Source organism: Theropithecus gelada, chromosome 16 (genome assembly GCF_003255815.1).
Source record: "Theropithecus gelada isolate Dixy chromosome 16, Tgel_1.0, whole genome shotgun sequence".
NCBI classification, from domain to species: domain Eukaryota; kingdom Metazoa; phylum Chordata; class Mammalia; order Primates; family Cercopithecidae; genus Theropithecus; species Theropithecus gelada.
The window spans coordinates 56,128,799-56,149,461 of record NC_037684.1 but is presented as its reverse complement, the minus strand read 5'-3'; the positions used below and the strand labels follow the sequence as shown (position 1 = coordinate 56,149,461).

At 54.1% G+C, this 20,663-nt stretch overlaps 1 protein-coding gene across 1 annotated transcript in view; it reads right to left on the bottom strand.

The window, feature by feature from the left end:
• TBCD (tubulin folding cofactor D) overlaps window positions 1-20,663 on the bottom strand; it is a 183,014-nt gene that overhangs the window by 139,242 nt on the left and 23,109 nt on the right. Inside the window, exon 8 of the mRNA XM_025361420.1 lies at window positions 3,285-3,330. Within this exon, the coding sequence (XP_025217205.1) occupies window positions 3,285-3,330 (46 nt within the window). The remainder of the gene's footprint in view (window positions 1-3,284; window positions 3,331-20,663) is intronic.

Here is a 20,663-nt window from a genome sequence, read left to right as displayed (position 1 = left end):
TCCCAAATTCTGAACCAAGAGCTGCTAGAGTTGAACCTACTCAACTTCCTTGCTGTGAAGCAACAGCGGTGGAGGTCAGGAGAGCAGGAGCCAACCTGAAGGGGGGCAGCACACACAAAGGCCCAACCGGCCACGGGCACACCACAGCCACAGAGACCACACAGGCCACGGGCACACTGCGGCTGGGGAGAACACACAGGCCACAGGGCACGCTGTGGCTGGGGAGAACACACAGGCCATGGGCACGCTGTGGCTGGGGAGAACACACAGGCCACGAAGCACACTGCGGCTGGGGAGAACACACAGGCCATGAAGCACACTGCGGCTGGGGAGAACACACAGGCCACGGGCACGCTGCGGCCACAGAGACCACACAGGCCACGGGCGGGCACACTGCGGCTGGGGAGAACACACAGGCCACAGGGCACGCTGTGGCTGGGGAGAACACACAGGCCACAGGGCACGCTGCGGCTAGGGAGAACACACAGGCCACGAAGCACACTGCGGCTGGGGAGAACACACAGGCCATGAAGCACACTGCGGCTGGGGAGAACACACAGGCCACAGGGCACACTGCAGCCACAGAGACCACACAGGCCACGGGCACACTGCGGCTGGGGAGAACACACAGGCCACAGGGCACACTGCGGCTAGGGAGAGCACACAGGTTCCTGTGGCTTGCTCTGTTTTTCAGGGGGAATCACTCGGTGTCATGCAGCAACGACAATAGCAGGACAGGAGGCTGAGCCAAGGGGAGGCTCAAGGCAGCGCTGGGCACAGCAGGACAGGCAGAGCCTGCGAGCAGGAGACGCCCGGGGGGCTGTGGGGGCAAGCTGAGGCCAGGAGGACAGCATTCGCAGGACAGACAAAGGCTGGGGTAGACGTGCATGGCGGCTTCAGAGATGGGCTGGAGGTGAAATGGACAAGACTGCAACCAGCTGACAAGGGAGAGGAGAAAAGCAGCTGAAGACAGAGCTGAGAGTTAGGTGAGGTGATGGAAGACAAGGAGATGGAGGAAGGGGCAGTGGGGTGGGGACAGGGCAGGGGGATGGGGGCTGGAGCTGCAGGACCCTGCGGGAAGCTCTGCCTGGAGGCTGGGAAATGACAGAAAGTGAACATTCACCAGCTTTAGGTGGGCTCATGACCTCGGGCAGAGGTACTGTTTAACTCATAATGCTTGCCTATAAAACCAGGTCAGCTGTAAGAGCATCTGAGTAGCTTCTCAGAAGGCTCCAACAGTGGGCAGGACGAGCGTGGGTGACAAGCACGACAGCCCAAGAGGGAGGAGGTCTGTGTTCACGTCACCAAGGACACTCCTCCCGCCAACAGGGCCTGGCAACTGCTGCTCGAGTTTTCAGGTGTGGTGAGGACATTAAGGGCCCCACCTTCCAGAGACATATATGGAAGCACACGCAGGTGAGATGGCACTGCGTGTCCCTCCTGCACGGTGCAGGGATGAAACGGGCCGCACATGAGAACTCACACACTCCTGAGAGGGACACGGGGCGTATGCACCACTCTCTCTTCTTTATACATGTTTCAAATTTTCCATAATGAAAAACTTTGAAAAAAAGAAAGTTACTCAAATCTGATATTCAGTAGCTTCTAAAACACAAAGGCTCTAAGAAGTTTCTTTCTCCAGATGGCAAACCTCTGCATGCAGAGAAACACTGCCCTTATTTTCAGAAATCGAGGTTCAATCTAAAATTAAGAGAATTGGGCCAGACGTGGTAGCTCATACCTTTAAGCCCAGCACTTTGGGAGGCCAAGGCAGGGCAGATCACTTGAGCCCAGGAGTTCAAGACCAGCCTGGACAACACGGCAAGACCCCACTGCTACAAAAAATACACAAATTAGTCGGGCATGGTAAAGCTCGCCTGTAGTCCCAGCCACTCAGGAGGCTGAGGTGGGACGATGGCTTCAGCACAGGAGGTCGAGGCTACAGCAAGCTGTGTCATACCACGGTACTCCAGCCTGGGAGACACAGTAAGACCCAGTCTCAAAAAGAATACATTAAGAGAATTAGGAAGAAGGCAAAAGAGGTGGTGGCTATGGCTATCAGAGGAACATGGCTGCTACCGGGCCCCAAAAGCCAGGTCCAACCTCCGATCATAACACAGGCTTTGCCCAGACCTCCCTCACGAGGGAGGGAGCAGCAATCCCTCTTTATGAAAGGACTAGGAAAGTGACGAAAAGTCCAGTTATGATGCCTGTAATCCCAGCACTTTGGGAGGCCAAAGCAGGCAGATCACTAGGTCAGCAGTTCAAGACCAGCTTGGCCAACATGGTGAAACGCCATCTCTATTAAAAATACAAAAATTAGGCCGGGTGCAGTGGCTCATGTCTGTAATCCCAGAACTTTGGGAGTCTGAGGTGGGCGGATCACAAGGTCAGGAGATCAAGACCATCCTGGCTAACATGGTAAACACCATCTCTACTAAAAATGCAAAAAATTAGCAGGGTGTGGTGGCAGGCGCCTGTAATCCCAGCTACTCAGGAGGCTGAGGCAGGAGAATGGCGTGAACCCAGGAGGCAGAGCTTGCAGTGAGCCAAGATAGTGCCACTGCACTCCAGCCTGGGCGACAGAGCAAGACTCTGTCTCAAAAAAAAGAAAAAAAATACAAAAATTAGCTGGGTATGGTGGTGGGCGCCTATAATCCCAGCTACTCAGGAGGCTGAGGCAGGAGAATTGCTTGAACCCAGGAGGCGGAGGCTGCAGTGACCCGAGATTGTGCCACTGCACTCCAAGCCTGGGCAAGAGAGAGAGACTCAGTCTCAAAAAAAAAAAAAAAAGTCCAGTTACTAAAACCCACAACAAAAGAAAGAATGATAAGACAGTGTCCGAACATAGCAACGTACAGTTCCTATACCTATGAAGAAAACGTGAAGGAGAGACTCCTGACTGTATATGAGCAAACTCACATCACAAAGATACCTTCTCTTAAAAATAAACCTTACTGGCCGGGCGCGGTGGCTCAAGCCTGTAATCCCAGCACTTTGGGAGGCCGAGACGGGCGGATCACGAGGTCAGGAGATCGAGACCATCCTGGCTAACACGGTGAAACCCCGTCTCTACTAAAAACTACAAAAAAATAGCCGGGCGAGGTGGCGGGCACCTGTAGTCCCAGCTATTCGGGAGGCTGAGGCAGGAGAATGGCGTGAACCCGGGAGGCGGAGCTTGCAGTGAGCTGAGATCACGCCACTGCACTCCAGCCTGGGCGACAGAGCGAGACTCTGCCTCAAAAAAATAAAAATAAATAAATAAATAAATAAATAAACCTTACCATAGGGCAAGCAGTCTTCACGTTTTCCATGTTTAAATATTTGTGCCTAAAAAAAAAAAAAAAAAAGTCTTTTAATGTTACAAATACAAGTTTAAAACACAAATTGTAAAAACAATTCATCACATCTTTCAGAATTTTTATTCTAAACACTCACCACCTAATAATAAAGAAAACACTTTCTGTACATGATAAGTAAGAGACTAGTGAAATCATCTCCCAAAAGTTCATCTGAAAACAGGGATGCAATGATAAGTCCAGTCCCCTCTTGGAGGCTGCAGCCTCTCCACCCCTCCCTCATCGCGGCATCACAAAACACGTCCGGGTTTAAGTTCAGGGCACTTCTAGCCTGAAAAAGAAGACATCTCAGTAGGTTTTTACAAAGTATCTGTGTATAAATAAGGACACAAAGGAGTAAAGTTACAGGCCAAACCACCTCACAGAGGCTTCCATCTGCATTCATGCTTCACCAACAAATGAGAAGGGTGACCGGTTCAGCCCGGGTCTCACACACACACCTGGCAGCCGGGTCCCCACGACGCACACACATGGACGTCATCACCTGGAGTCCATCAGACCAAACAGGAATATCAGATTTTCTCTCAAACACTGGTTCTAGCCCTCCTGAATTCTCAACCTCAGGTTTTACCTTCTGCTTTAAAGTCTGGAGGACAAAACTGATGATTCACATAAATATCCAAGCCCTGTAACCAAAGAAGCCTACAACTGAGCCCTTCTAAGAAAAAGCGAATGAATTTCCTTTCCTTCAGAAAACAGAATCTCACAGGCAAGGTGAGAGCTGCATCTGTCTCAGACCATCTGCACCACACACCGCGCCACCCCTGCCTGGGTCCTCGCCGTCGCCCACCACACAGTAAAACAAAGCAGCAGGTGCCGCCCATCAGGGCTGCTCAGCCAAGGTGAAGGGGCTTTCACTAAATACTGGCGTCTTTTACGTGCATTATGAACCCTGTAAACTGCCTGATCTCTTACCTAAGTGTAGAATAGAAACATCTTAAAAGGAGAGGGAACTCAGACTCTCTCCACAGAGCCCGCTGGGAGGCTCTCCTAAGCGCTGAACGGAGCAGCAGCGAAGCCACGCAGACCACCAGTCACACCTGCCGAGCAGATTCCACACCTATGAGCAAAACGGAAAGGAGACAGCCAGGAAGACCACCAGGCACACCTGCGGAGCAGAGCAGGGTCTCTGCGTTCCGTTCCTGTCTGTAAAACGGGGCAGTGGCAGCACCCACCTCACCGAGCCACTCAAAATAACACATTCACCAAGGCGGTCAGAGACTCAGCCCCTCTCTTTTTAGGGAAATAGATAGTAACACGTTCCCTACCAAGTGAATGGAGATGATCCTTGTTTGCCCAAACGAGTTCTCATTTCACTTTAAGAACTCTTCCCTACGGCCGGGCGCGGTGGCTCAAGCCTGTAATCCCAGCACTTTGGGAGGCCGAGACGGGCGGATCACGAGGTCAGGAGATCGAGACCATCCTGGCTAACACGGTGAAACCCCGTCTCTACTAAAAATACAAAAAACTAGCCGGGCGAGGTGGCAGGCGCCTGTAGTCCCAGCTACTCGGGAGGCTGAGGCAGGAGAATGGCATAAACCCGGGAGGCGGAGCTTGCAGTGAGCTGAGATCTGGCCACTACGCTCCAGCCTGGGGGACAGAGCGAGACTCCGTCTCAAAAAAAAAAAAAAGAACTCTTCCCTATCTTTAGCTTGTATGAAATACAAAATTGAAAGTTAAATTACTTCACACCAATCCAGATGTATCCAACTTAGTATGTGTTTTAACCCTAAGTCATTGGTTTACACAGCAAACACTTGCTGAGCAGAAACTGTAGGGCACAGGCGAGCTCCCCTCAACGGGAGGCAGGGTTCGGGGGCAGTCGCAGGGCACAGCACACACTCAAATTCCCTGGGAGGTGGGCTGACGGCCTGAAGCCCACCTAATGTGCAACAAGAAACCTAACCATGCCTGGGGGATAAGAAGACAGGAAACTTCACAGGGAAGCTGTCACAGCGGCCAGCTGGCCACATCCGTGGGGAACAGAGTTTGCCAGATGGACAATCAAGGGTCCCTCACCCCCAACCTTGGTAGGCTTCCAACTGCCACAACCAACAGAGGCAGGCAGGAGCAACGCCAGTGACCTCCAATCTCAGGTCGGAAGCCCGGCACCCTGTTTCAGGCTCTCTCCAGACACCGCCCCTCGAGACACTCCCTCCGGGAAGCCAACTGCCACGCAGGAAGGGCCAGCTTCAGTCGAGGGCCTCCGCCGCACCCACAGCCCTTCCAGGCACCTGCCATGTGGTCTTCTCGGCAGAGGCCCAGGCATCGAAGGGCAGTAACAAACCACCCTCTGCACCCCACCCTGCGAGGCCACAGAGTCGGTACACGCAAGAGTGCGGCTGTCACTGACGCCACCAGCTGTGGGGTTCGTTGTTCCACAACAATAAACCTGGGAGCAGCTGAAATCTCGTCCTGTAGGCGAAGGGCACCCCCGCATCACCTGCAGCAGCGGCCATGTGACCAGACTCCAACGGCAGCGGGATGGAGAACGTGGGGATGAACGAGGAAGCGCTAAACAACAAAGACCGCTACAGAGGCTGCTGGAAAACCCCAGCGGGAAAGGCCAGAACCTAAACCAGAAGAGCAGCTGTGCAGCGACGCAGGACGAAGATCTGGGAAATAACTAACTGCTCTCAGCAACAGGCTACCATGTCCCCCGGTCTCCCTAATACAACAGGCAAGCGTGTCCCCTGGTATCCCTCAACAATGGGCTGGCGTGTCCCCCAGTCTCTCTCGGCAACAGGCTGGAGTGTCCTCCGTTCTCTCTCAACAATAGGCTAGCGTGTCCCCTGGTATCCCTCAACAACAGGCTAGCGTGTCCCCCGGTCTCCCTCAACAACAGGCTAGCGTGTCCCCCGGTCTCTCTCAACAATAGGCTACCATGTTCTCCGGTGTCTCTCAACAACGGGGTAACACGTCCCCCCGTGTCACTCGGCAACGGGCTAAGACGTCATCTGGTCTCTCTCACTAAATAAAAAGAATCCAAGACACTGGTGAATTCCTAGAGTGCCCTCACACATGAACATTCTTTAGTTACTAAATTCCTGCGAAGTGTAGTACAACATTCTCAACAGCAGACTACGATACAAGTGGTGATGAGTTCTCGCAAAAGCAAGCAGCGTCTCTTGTAACTCGCCTGGACGCCCGACACCTGGAAAGGCCCAGCCCAGCTTCCGCTGTCCCCAGCCACACACAGGAGACAGCACCAAGGCCAGGGCCAGCCACCATCTGCAGTAAGGGAGAAACCAGCACCCCATAAGCACCCCACACGTTTACAGGTCAAAGGTTATTTTTCTCCTCACTCTTCTCTCTCCCCTGGGGACAGTTTCCAGCTGAATTGCACTCCTAGGCAGTCAGCACACACAGAGAAAAGCCCCAAAAGTTACCCACTTTCCCAGGCATGGGCTCAGGAGGGCAAAAGGGACGACGGGAGGAACGAGTCAATGAAGACAGGGCTTTGTTTCCATTTATTTCTTTTTTTTTTTTTTTTGAGACGGAGTCTCGCTCTGTCGCCCAGGCTGGAGTGCAGTGTGGATCTCAGCTCACTGCAAGCTCCGCCTCCCGGGTTCCCGCCATTCTCCTGCCTCAGCCTCCCGAGTAGCTGGGACTACAGGCGCCGCCACCTCGCCCGGCTAGTTTTTTGTATTTTTTAGTAGAGACGGGGTTTCACCGTGTTAGCCAGGATGGTCTCGATCTCCTGACCTCGTGATCCGCCCGTCTCGGCCTCCCAAAGTGCTGGGATGACAGGCGTGAGCCACCGCGCCCGGCCCATTTATTTCACTTAAAAGTGAGGCTGTCTTCGCCTGAGAAAGTGTGCAGCAGCCAGTGATCAGTGTGGCGGCGGCATGGGGAACCTGTTGGCAGGAGGACGCGGCCAGAGGAGCACATTCTAGTCATCAACGGTCTTTGAGTGCTCATGAGCTAGGCCATAAAACGGGGGGCACAGCCCACTTTCATGGAAGCATAAGGGGAACCAACTTAAAACCACCTGCTGAAAAGCATACACTAGACAGAGGCAATCACACCAGGCATTAGAGAGAACCACCACTGCACAGTAAAGGAGGCATGACCGCCAGGTCTGTTTTTGTTGTTCTAGAAACCAGCACAGCACAAGGTGCAAACAAAAGGAGTTTCTCAGCAATCATCCTAACCCGCCCCACCTTTCCATGGCTACCCACCCAAGCTGGCTTCCCTGCAACGTGCGAGCCAGCTTCCCCTCCCCGGGGCATGTTCTCCAAGCCCAGTAAATCACAGGCTGTCGAGCTACTCAGGAGCAAGCTCACCCGCTGCCAAGCAAGAGATGCTGGTTTGAGGCTCCCTTCAGGCACCGCCAAATCTAGGCCAAGAAAAGCAGCTCCACCCGAGGGAGGCCCTGGGAGAAGGGCCCCACACCACAGCAGCTCAGGTTTGGCTCTCGCTGGTAACACAGGCTTCTGAGAAGCTGTGAGGGCCGGCCGGCACCAAGGCAGAGGCCGAGACCACGCTAGCTCCACGCCAGCAGGTCACCCTGTGGCCCCACGTAACCGTGCCGACTCCGCAGACGAGGAGGGCGAGGCTGCTCCCCTTTCTGCCATCCGGAGTCTGCCTCCACACCAAGAAACAGTATCCTGGGAAACAACCAGCCGCATCCGTGCCCCCACAGGCTCAGCACACGGAGGGCAGCCACGTCCAAAGCCACTCTTGGGCACGCCACACCGAGTGCCACAGGACAGACACGGAAGAGGATCTTCAACACCAAAACAACCCTTTCCAGGCTGGCATCCCTTGAGAGCACAGCCCCAGGTCCGTGCCTGCGCTGCAGTAAGCCCACCAGGGCCAGGCCTTTCCTGGAGGGCAGTGAAACCCACGCTGGGCTGCACCTCGCAGCACGTACAAGGCTTCACGGAGGAACCGGTACGCTCGAGGCTCCCCTCAGCAGCAGTGCAGGAAAGGAGCCTTCCCACCACATCACTGCTGGAGCCCAGAAAAATCCCAACTCCCAGCGTATCTGCTGGCAAAAACCAAGGCGAGGGGCACCTCAGAGAGCCCCCACCACCACCCCAAGAAAGAACAGTGGTTGCCCTAGACGGGAGAGCACTCGGAAACAGGAGAGCCTGTCCTGACGGTGGGGCCAGGTGGCGCAGGTGGGGCCAGGCCAGACCACCGCCGCCCCCAGGAGCGAGCACAATGCACCCCCCTCAGGACCACCATACATTCAGAGGAAAAAAGGCATTGACAAGTGAAAATTTTAATTGCTGAATTAGTAAATGACTGATTAGAATCAGAACCCCAGAGTGAAAAAATAACTGTTTCTGACAAAATATATTTCTGGCAAATTATAAAGAATTTTAAGAAAACAAATATCAAAATGAAAACTAATTTCAGGCAGGTGTGGTGGCTCATGCGTAGAATTCTAGTGCTGTGGGAGGCCGAGGCAGGAGGGCTGTTTGAGCCCAAGAGTTCGAGACCAAGAGTTCGAGACCAGCCTGGACAACATGGCGAGACCTCATCTCTACAAAAACTACAAAAATTAGCCGGGCGTGGTGGCGTGCACAGGTAATCCCAGCCACTCACGAGGCTGAGGTGGGAGGATGACTTGAGCCTGGGAGGTGCAGGTTGCAGTGAGCCGCAACCGTGCCACTGCCACCAAAAAACGAAGGTAATTTCACACGGAAATGCTTCAATGATCGAAACAGTCACATCTAGCTTTTATCTTTCAAGAACAAGGTGTTATTTTTCACCTAACCTTGGACTGTAAGGTAAACACTAATCGCCTTCGCTCGCAGGTGGGGACCACACAAGGCCCAGCTCCACACCCCAGTACCAACCTGGCAGCCCCTGACCTCGGTCCACGTCCTCATCTGTAAACCAAGGCAACACAGCCCTCAAAGAGAGCTTGGAACACAAGACGATTGTGGTTCCTACGTCTGTCATTCACAGGCATCATCCTCCACCTCATTTATCAATCTGTTCATGACAGTGTATCGCACTATAGTCCTACATCATAGAACATTCTGGTCAATGAGGAACCACATGATGATAGTGGGCCCATAAAATGATTTTACATATGTATGTGTGTGTATTTATATGTATATATATGAGTATATATACGTGTGTGTATATATATATATAACTTTTTTTTTTTTTTTTTTTTTTTTTTTTGGAGACAAAGTCACTCTGTCGCCCAGGCTGGAGTGCAGTGACACAATCTTGGCTCACTGCAATCTCCGCCTCCCGGGTTCAAGCAATTCTCCGGCCTTGGCTTCCCAAGTTGCTGGGACTACAGGTGCCCGCCACCACGCCCAGCTAATTTTTGTATTTTTAGTAGAGATGGGGTTTCCCCATGTTGGCTAGGATGGTCTCGATCTCTTGACCTCGTGATTCACCCACCTCGGCCTCCCAAAGTGCTGGGATTGCAGGCGTGAGCCACCGCGCCCAGCTGATAGTGTATTTTCACTGTACCTTTTCTATGCTTAGATGTGCAAACACCACTGTGTTACAGTTCCCTGCAGTATTCAGCACAGTCAGGTGCTGTACGAGTTTGCAGCCTGGGAGCAGCAGGGCCACACCACACGGCCTGTGTGTGCAGCAGGCCACACCACCGAGCCTGGGAGTGCAGCAGGCCACACCACCGAGCCTGGGAGTGCAGCAGGCCACACCACCGAGCCTGTGTGTGCAGCAGGCCACACCACCGAGCCTGGGAGTGCAGCAGGCCACACCACCGAGCCTGGGAGTACAGCAGGCCACACCACCGAGCCTGGGAGTGCAGCAGGCCACACGATCTACTTTAAGCGCACGCTACGGTGTTCACACGATGACACTGCCCAACGACGCAGTTCTCAGGACTAACCCCCACTGTTAGGGGACACATGACTATTTCATGACTCACTCAGCGTTTTAAAATGCTCTCAGCAGCCCACGTAGTGACCTCACAGCCGTAAACAGACAGCAGCATTACAGTATTCCAGCTTAAACAATCCGCCATCACCGAGCCTTCTGATTGCTATTCTGAGCTCATTCTGCACAGCCCAGCTTTGCGTGACAGTGACTGCGCTCACGTTCAGGTGTGTGTGACACCTCCGGGGTGCGCCCCTCACCCAAAGGCAACAGTTCCCACAGGAGAGAGGAGCAGGGAGCCCACGCACCTCCCAAGGCCGAACAAAAGCTCGCAAAAGCCCTTTATTAATCGTGAACCACCACACAGAGGTAAGACGCTAGAAAAGAGGTTAATGATCCATGGCCAGGCACAGTAGCTCACGCTTGTAATCCCAGCACTTTGGGAGGCTGAGGCAGGCGGATCACTTGAGGTCAGGAGTTTGAGACCAGCCTGACCAACATGGCAAAACCCCGTCTCTACTAAAAATACAATAAGCTGGGTGTGGTGGCTGTGATCCCAGCTACTTGGGAGGCTGAGGCAGGAGAATCGCTTGAACCCCAGAGGCAGAGGTTGCAGTGAGCCAATATTGTGCCACTACACTCCAGCCTGGATGACAAAGCAAGACTCTGTCTCAAAAAAAAAAAAAAAAAAAAAATTCCCTGTTAATTTAAGAATTTCAAACACAGGAAACCTACAAGATCTAAACGGATTAGAATCAATTTCTAGGGCCTAGCACGGTGGCTCACACCTGTAATCTTAGCACTCTGGGAGCCCAACATGGGTGGGTCACCAGAGGTCAGGAGTCCGAGACCAGCCTGGCCAACATAGTGAAACCCCATCTCCACTAAAAATACAAAAGTAGCCAGGTATAATGGCACGCACCTGTAGTCCCAGCTATTCAGGAGGCTGAGGCACGAGAATTGCTTGTACCCAGGAGGCAGAGGTTGCAGTGAGCCAAGATCGTGCCACTACACGCCAGCCCAGGTGACAGAGACTCTGTCTCATAAAGAAAAAAAGAATCAACTTCTAACAGCAGCAAAAACGCAGTCACACACAGCAATCTCCACAATATCAAAAGAAAACCTGTGAGCAGGAAAGATGAAGAAAAGGGAAAGGGAAGATTAGCCTTACAGACAGAACCCAATTTTAGAAGTCTAGTCCCTCCCAAATATAGTTCTGTTATCACTATTTATGCTTTTACATAAAATTAACCATTTCCCAATTAACCAAAAAACATCCATCATGCATCTCCCATTTGCCCAACGTACTGATACATAAAAGATGCAAGAGACAGCCGGGCACAGTGGCTCACGCCTGTAATCCCAGCACTTTGGGAGGCCGAGGCAGGCAGATTACGAGGTCAGGAGATCAAGATCATCCTGGCTAACACAGTGAAACCCCATCTCTACTAAAATACAAAAAAAATTAGCCGGGCCTGGTGGCGGGCGCCCGTAGTCCCAGCTACTTGGGAGAATGAGGCAGGAGAATGATGTGAACCCGGGAGGTGGAGCATGCAGTGGGCCGAGATGGCACCACTGCACTCCAGCCTGGGGGACAGAGCGAGACTCCGTCTCAAAAAAAAAAAAAAAAGATGCAAGAGACACAGTTCCCGCCACAGAAAGCCTGAAAACAAACCAGACAAAATACAATTGTATGTAGCTCCCAAGCCACCAAGCAGCCCACGGGCTCAGCAGCAGCGGGAGAGACCACGAAAAGCAGTGGCTTTGCAGGGACCTGAAGGGGCGCTGGCCTGGGAAGCGGGGGGCTAAGGCTCCAGCGTCTCAAGTCAGAGAGGGGTCTGAGCTTCTCTGCAGTGCAGGTGGGGGTGGCACAGCTCTGAGCCCAGCAGGAGGACGAAGATCCACCAACCAAGAGGCCAGGGGATGTGGCTATCCCCTGTGGACCCCGTGTGGAAGGGAAAAAAGGAGACACATAAAGGCAAGGAAAGAAGAACGGGCAGAGACAAGGACAAGGCTGTGCTGATGCCACATCTCCCGGATGGCGCTGCTGACATACGCTGGGAGCAGCAGGGTGCACAGGGGTCCCATGGGCTGGCCACCTGAGCAGCTCTGCCAGGGCATAAACAAAGCATGAGGACGGAGAGCATGGCTGAGAGCCGCCTGCCGCCTGGGGAGCCCACGGAGGCCGGCGAGCCAAGCAAAGACACCAGGACACACGGTGGGGATGGGGAGCCCCAGGCGTGGGCCACAGCCTGAGCCCTACTGTTTCTGAGGCCAAGATGAGGCCACCCTTTACCCAGGCCACAGGCTTCCGAGGCCACAGGACAGCAGGTGTGCTGCCAGCATCAAGGGCACAGAGGCAGCATGGGACGGAGCCTGGCACTCTATGAATAGAAGGCTCACACCCTCCACCAGCACCTTCACCGCAGCCGACGGCCACAGGAGAGGCAGGAGGGTAGTCGGGGAGCCCAGCGCCTCCACAGGGAACATTTCACAGAGGGCAATGGCTCCCATCTGGACCAGGCGGCAGAGTAGGGCAGACTCAGGATGACACAAAGCATAGAGCCACGTGCTGGGACGAGGACCCCCAGGACAGGCTGGCGGCACAGCCACGTGAGAACAGATAAGCAATGAACCAGGAAAGGAGACATGTTAGAGCCACATCTACACAGACGGGCGTGAGCAGACAGTGGGAGGAACACGGTGTCCCAGGGAGGAGCCCGGCTCCTGGGCCGCCTGCATGGACAGCAGCACAGAAGCTCCCGTTTGTCGCTGGGCTCCCGAGTAAACAGGCCGAGAGGGGAAAGTGACGGTCCAACAAGTGTGACCTGGGACTTGCGGGTTCTGAAGCGTCACACGTGTACCCAACAGGTCCACAGGAGGAGGGCTCGAGAGCCAAGGACAGAAATCAGGAAATAAAGGTCAAGGGTGAATCAGAGCTGAGATATCAATAGCCAAGGCCAAAGCCTGAGGGACATCTGCCTTAGAGGGAAGGTGCCTCTAAGGTGACTGCGTGGGCAGTCAGGCATCGCAGGCCTGTGAGCCGGGTGAGGGCGGGGCAGGGGCACCCCATCCTGCACAGAGGCCACAGGCCAGGATGACTGGGGCATGGGTGAGGGCGGGGCAGGTGAGGGGCAGGGGCACCCCATCCTGCACAGAGGCCACAGGCCAGGATGACTGGGGCGTGGGCCACTGACACCCAGCTCTAGCCCACTCAGCACCAGCCCAGCCTGGCGCACCATCCAGCTCTCTGCCTGTCTGTTCCTCACTAAGAACTGAGGGGGGTGAGGCTGGTGACCCACCCAGCCCCCTCCCCGTCTAGCACATGACCCCGCGCCAGGCTGCCTGTGAGAGCAGGTCGCGCCACCTCGGCAGGGATGGGCCAGGGCTGAGAGGAACAAGGGCGTGCGGCTCACCACGCAGGTTTCTGTGAGACTCACACCACTGTGCCCGCCCCACATAAAATGCTGAGCGACGCGAAACAAGTGTCAGAGCTGCTGCTCCAGGTCTTTACTTAACGCCACGAGGAAACTGAACCAGTGTGGCCTGGGGCACCTCGTTTCACCCCAACGCTACAGGAGCAAGATCTCTGGAAAGTACCCACGTTCAGACGGCTCCTGCCCCATTGCCTCCATCCAAAACCTTGCCCCAAGAGAGCACTACAACTAAACAGGGCCACGTGGTCATCTTCCTCTGGCCTGAATGGAACAGTAGGGTGCTGTTCTCCAAATCTGAAAAAAAATCACAGCCTAAATGAGAAACGTTTTAGATAATCAGCTGTCTTCTTTCACCTTCAAAGACTGTGACTGTGCTAATTAGCCTCACCCCAACCTCCCGGTAAGAGGCCTGCCCCTTCCCTCCCAGGTGGGGTGGGCGTTGGTGCTCACCCTTGCCTCAGGTCACAGGAGAGCCAAGTCAGCAAAGGGCCTCAGCAGAGCTCACAGCGGCTCGAGCCCTGGTCCCGGCCCACGCACTCTGGGCCACAACCACTCCTACTCGGAGACCTGACTGCTTTTAATAACTATAAAAAAGCAGAGTGGCTTCAGTGCCTCTCTTCACAAGTGCCCGGCAGGAGCTGGGGGTGAGGCTGACGGTGCCAGTGTTCTCTGGCTTTCTTGGTTTTTAATGCTGTTGTTTGTGACTATTTTATCCTTTAACAAGAATTGTGCTTTTGTCAATGATAAAAATAAAAAGAAACCGCACTGCGAAGGGGACACTCGAGCCTAACAGCCGATAAGGGGAAGAGTATCCTATTACCATTTCCATTGTCAACAGCCCCGACTCACATTCCGAGTCCCCTGCCCTGCCGCCGCCTCCCAGCCATTGTGAGAACACACAGGGAGAAACCCACGCCATACAGTCAACACTCTTCCAATCAAAGAGCGCACAACCAAGAGAGCACAACTATCAATCGGCAAGCGGAGTCACACATGCAAATGACACAGCCATTTTCCTTTTTGTCAATTTTTTTTTTTTTTTTTTTTTTTTTTTTTTGAGACGGAGTCTCGCTCTGTCGCCCAGGCTGCAGTGCTGTGGCCGGATCTCAGCTCACTGCAAGCTCCGCCTCCCGGGTTCCCGCCATTCTCCTGCCTCAGGCTCCCGAGTAGCTGGGACTACAGGCGCCCGCCACCTCACCCGGCTAGTTTTTTGTATTTTTTAGTAGAGACGGGGTTTCACCGTGTTAGCCAGGATGGTCTCGATCTCCTGACCTCGTGATCCACCCGTCTCGGCCTCCCAAAGTGCTGGGATTACAGGCTTGAGCCACCGCGCCCGGCCGTCAATTTTTTTTTTAGATGGAGTCTTGCTCTGTCGCCCAGGCTGGAGGGCAGTGGCGCGATCTTGGCTCACTGTAACCTCTGCCTCCCGGGTTCAAGCGATTCTCCCAGCCTCCCAAGTAGCTGGGATTACAGGCGTGCCCCACCACCAGCCCAACTAATATTTTACATTTTTAGTAGAGACAGGGTTTCACCACGTTGGCCAGGCTGGTATCAAACTCCTGGCCTCAAGTGATCCACCTGCCTCGGCCTCCCAAAGTGCTGGGATTACAGGCATGAGCCACCACACCCAGCCCATTTTCCATTTTTAATGTGTTTTTCTCCTTCCTTGAATTTCCTCAAGTTGCATTAATCTTAATGCTTAAAGTGGGACTAACCCAAAGGGTGTTTTTAAAGCTGGAGTACAGGGGCCTTCCAGGGAAGTTACATTGCCAAACACTAGCTTCCCTCCCACAGGAGCTAAAAACCCTCACTGCAAGGGAACTATGCTTCGAGGGAAATGAAGATCAGATCCTGGTTTCGATGGTACTTGTTGAGAGTTCACCTGTTTCGCCCACAGTAATGAACAGGTGGATGACAATGAAGCCAAGTGCATCAAAGGAAACAGATGAAACCCTAAGCAGAATTCACCTGCAAGTTTCATCATGCACGGCGGGCACCCGGCCTCTGCCTGCAGCTCTGCCAAGCCCATGGTGAAACCTCCCGCCCGCTCAGCACCCAGCACGACTTCCTCCTGCTGGGGCCACCTGGATCAGACCAAACGGACCCTTCAAAGAGAGAGAAGGAAACAACACGCATGGCTCTGGAAAGACTCGAGATTCTCCAGCAGCTGCCCAGGGCTTCAGACGCTCTGGAAGGGACACGCCGGCCCCAGGAGCTGCCACCAGCCCAGCCCTGCCAGGCGTTGCTTCACGGCAGTTTCATTCATTCCCTTCCCAGGGATTTCAGCCGGCTGCGTCAGACAATTACTCACTCTCGCTGAGGGCAAATCTCTGAATAGCTGTGAGGTGCTGGTGCCAAACTGCCTGGGTGCTCTGCACCAAACAGCAGGGACAGCACGCCTCACTCTGTGCCAGCACATGCTGGGGGGTGACAGAAGGCTCGGCTTCCTATGCCTTTGAGAAAACCTTTTCACACCTTGGGAGGAAGGGGAAAAACGAACTTCTCTCCACCTCAACGTGGAACTTGGAGATGTCAAAGTAAAAAGCCCTTCCCCACTCCTGGCTGGCTTGATTTTGCTACAGGAATTCCTACCTGTCCCAGCAGCTGGCAGGGGAAAGGGGCAGCGAGCTGGCCCGCCCACCCGCCCTCTGGGCATTCCACATCCAGGCTGTGCACCGCGCACCTCCCACCTTGGGAATGGAAGAACAGAAAACTTGGGAACAATCTAGAGAAAACCAGCAAGATCATCAAAAAAAAAAAAAAGTAAAGAACCGAACCCGCAGACAAAGAAGCTGCAGAACTAGACACACGTGGCCACATGACCTTCCCAAGCCGGGAAGGACTCGGAGCCCTGTGCCCAGGGAACACCGCCAGGATGCACCGTGGAGCCCTCCAAGGCAGCCTGAACGCAGTGGCCCACAGCCCCTCACCAGGAGGCTGCCTCTCCCACAGCCAGCCTGGCCAGGAGCTGGTGTGCCTCAACTGCCTACAAGTCCCTGGGCAGCCACAGCTGGCTCCAGCCCCAAGGCTGGGGTATCCTGCTGACCCAACAACATGGGTGGGGAGGGGAGAGAAGGGGAGGCTCCCAGGCCAGGCTGATGAGAGCTGCAGGAGACCCCCAGAAGCCCGTCAAGAGTGCAGATTCTCAACTGGACAAAGGTGGTCTCAGACACTGACCGGACAGAGATCAAATGTGCCTACCCTCCCAAAGCAGCACCCACACTCGGGGCAGGGCTAACAGCCTTCCCTGCAGAGCCACTGGAGACAACCAGCACTGGTCACATCCTGTTAGACCTCCCGTGTGCTCTCCTGACCTGAGACGTTTTCCCCACAGCACCGAGTTTTCTTAGGGATTTCATTAAGGTTAAATTTCTAGGGATGAGGAAATCCTAGTTAGAGGGCAGAGAAGCCCAGGAAGCCTCCTCAGATCTTGTGAGCCACAGGTTCTTTGGTGGGATCGCCACGGTTCCAGGTGCAGATTATTGCAAAGACACAGCTTTGGCCCCACGGGCTGGCAGGCTGGGTACTTCTTCCCACCCAGAACGTGATCAGGAAGCCTGTGAAGCTGAAGAGCTGCTTACACGACAGTCCAAGAAACAGGTGCGGGGGACGTATCCACATGGATCCTGACACACATGTAGGTGCCAACATTGTCAGTTCACTGGTCCAACCTCAGGCCAGGTGGTCCCAGTCACAGCATGGACCCCCTCCCACTGCGATGGTTGGGGTCCAGTGGTCTTAGTCACAGCATGGACCACCTCCCACTGCGATGGGTCAGGTCCAGTGGTCTTAGTCACACAGCAGGGACCCCCTCCCGCTGCGACGGGTCAGAGAGCTGCGGCAGGTACCACACCCCATGCTACCAGCCAGGTAAGGCTCACGGTCTTCCACACGCATGTCATACTTCTTGGTGCTGGCGGCCCGTTCTTCTGGGGTCTTAGGGCCCTGAGAGCACGTCCTTGGTCATGTGGGAGGCTGTCCATGCACCCAGCATCACAACATGAAGGTGAAGCTACCGGAATCCCAGGAACCCCCCGCTGGCCACTGCCATCTTCCCCTTCTTCACATTTCCTCAGTGGGACTCAAGGCAAAAAAATGAAGAATCCAACTGCACCTAAATTTCAAATTAACCATGTGTATCCACCACCTTTACCAGAATTGCCTAAAACATAAATGCACATTCCCTGAGGATCCATGGACCAACGTGGGCACATCTGAGACCTGCATCCTCCCTGCCCTACCCCTCCACCCCCGTACCCTCCAAGGCCAGCCTCAGCCTGCCCTGACCTCCACGACAGCAATGAACCCTCTTTAGACAGCAATGAATCCTCTTTAGACATTGAGGACGCTGCCCCAGCGTGGCCAGAATGAGGGGCACCTGGGGACGCAGATGGCACATCTGTACCTGCAACGCCCAAAAATGCCTGGCACGAGCAGGTCCTCTATTTCATCAGCACGGCAGGTACGCCACCAGAAAAATCTTGAAGACTTCAGAAAGATGGAAACATTCCAAATTTTGCTTAAAATTTTATTAAAACCTAGTGCTATGTACCCAAGGTACTGAAAGCATTAAGTTGTGTTTGTTTTGTTTTTTTCTCCTGGCAGAGTCTTGCTCTGTCGCCCAGGCTGGTGGCATGATCTCGGCTCACTCAATCTCTGCCTCCCAGGTTCAAGCAATTCTCCTGCATCAGCCTCCAGAGTAGCTGGGATTACAGGCCTGCACCACCATGCCCGGCTATTTTTTGTATTTTTAGTAGAGATGGGGTTTCACCATGTTGGCCAGGCTGGTCTCGAACTCCTGACCTCAAGTAATCTGCCTGCCTCAGCCTCCCAAAGTGCTGGGATTACAGGCGTGAGCCACCACACCCAGCCTGAAAGCATTAAGTTTAAACAAAAACTTGCACATGAAAGTTGTTAACGGTATAATTTGTAACAGCAGAAAATACCCATACACTGGCACATGATTAAGGAATAAAGGGAACGATGCACTGACAGCACCTCAACACGGATGAACCTTGGACACGTCGGGCTCAGCGAAGGCCAGACGCAGAACGCCGTGCAGTGTACGACTCTGGCGAGGTAAGATGTCCACAACCAGCAAGTACACAGGGACAGAACATGGATCCACGGCTGCGGGGGCTAGGGAGGGTGAGGGAGGGACTGCTTGGGTACAATCACGGTTTCTTCCAGGGTGATGACAGTGTCCTGAAGTGCACAGCTTTGTGAATATACTAAGAAGTACAGAATTATTTCCCTTAGAAGGATGAACTACTTGTGGTATGTGAATTATATCTTAACTTCTGAAAACTGCTGAATCTGTCACATTCATGTGGAGGCTGATGGGAGGCCTGAAGAAAACAGACATCACCTGGGCAGAGCACAGGCTCCGGGAAACACGTCTGCAGTTTTCTCTCACACGTCTGAAACCTTCTCCTCATCTGAAGGGCTGCCCTCCTGAAGACCATGGCAGCATGACCGGGAAGCAGCAGACATTGAGGACACTTCCCAATTCCCCCTCAAGAAACGTACGCCCTCACCCCAGGTTATCACTCCCATGGCCCCCACCCTTCACCCAGCTGACAGCCTCCCACTCCCCGGCAGAACCTGCCACAGCCAGGATGACACCGCGGACAGGAGGACGCCACCACGAGGTGGCACTCGTCATCTACCCTAAAATGCACTCCAAAGTGTCCTTCTAGGCATGAAGGCTCAGGCCTGTAATCCCAGCACTTTGGGAGAATCACAACGGCAGGAGGATCTCAAGGCAGGAGGATCACTTGAGGCCAGGAGTTCAAGACTACCCTGGCCTACATAGCCAGACCCTGTCTCTATAAAAAAAAAATATATATATATATATATATATATTTTTTTTTTTTTTTTTTTTTGAGACGGAGTCTCGCTCTGTCGCCCAGGCTGGAGTGCAGTGGCGCGATCTCGGCTCACTGCAAGCTCCGCCTCCCGGGTTCCCGCCATTCTCCTGCCTCAGCCTCCCGAGTAGCTGGGACTACAGGCGCCCGCAACCGCGCCCGGCTAATTTTTTGTATTTTTAGCAGAGACAGGGTTTCACCGTGGTCTCGATCTCCTGACCTTGTGATCCGCCCGCCTCGGCCTCCCAAAGTGCTGGGATTACAGGCGTGAGCCACCGCGCCCGGCCCAAAAAATATATTTTAAACAAGAAGAACAAAGTGCCCTGCTCCTCAGAGGGACCACAGGCTCCACAGCGTGAGACAAGGATGAGAAGTGCTCTCAAAGCCTCACCTGCTGTAATGAAAGAGAGAGGAAGGTGCTGAACCCATCGCGCCAACGGCCACAGCAGGCTGCTGGCTCCCCCTCCAGAAGGCTGACCCAAAAGAGGCTTCGCCCTCTTCTGAGACTTGATCTTTCCTCCTCGTTAGCACAAGAAAAGGTAACACAAGAGACAGCCAGAGCGAAAGGGAGGGAAAGGGTTGGCAAAGGGCTGCAGCCAGGGCACCAACCAGACACCTGCAGGCAGAGGTCAGGGTCTGTATCCAAATGAAGCAGTCAGGAACATCCAACCCAAGCCCAGTGCAAAGGAACAGCATCAAGTTTCAACTCACCCACCTCGTTTTATTAGAGCTCATTCAACCTCTGCACTTTACACAGGAACTAAGCAGGAGACCAGGTGCGGAGAAGCCTACCCCGGGGAGCCCCGGCTGCGTGGCACCACTGCCCTCTGCTGGCGACGGGTGGGGCTCCAGGCCCATCCACCAGCACCAACGCAGAAACCAGCCCGGCCTGAGGCAGGACCCACAGCAGTGGGAGAAGGAAACTGCCCCTTAAGACCCTGGCCCGGCGGATCACAAGGTCAGGAGATCGAGACCATCCTGGCTAACATGGTGAAACCCCGTCTCTACTAAAAATACAAAAACCTAGCCGGGCGTGGTGGCGGGCGCCTGTAGTCCCAGCTACTCGGAGGCTGAGGCAGGAGAATGGCCTGAACCTGGGAGGCGGAGCTTGCAGTGAGCCGAGATCGCGCCACTGCACTCCAGCCTGGGTGACACAGCGCGAGACTCCGTCTCAAAAAAAA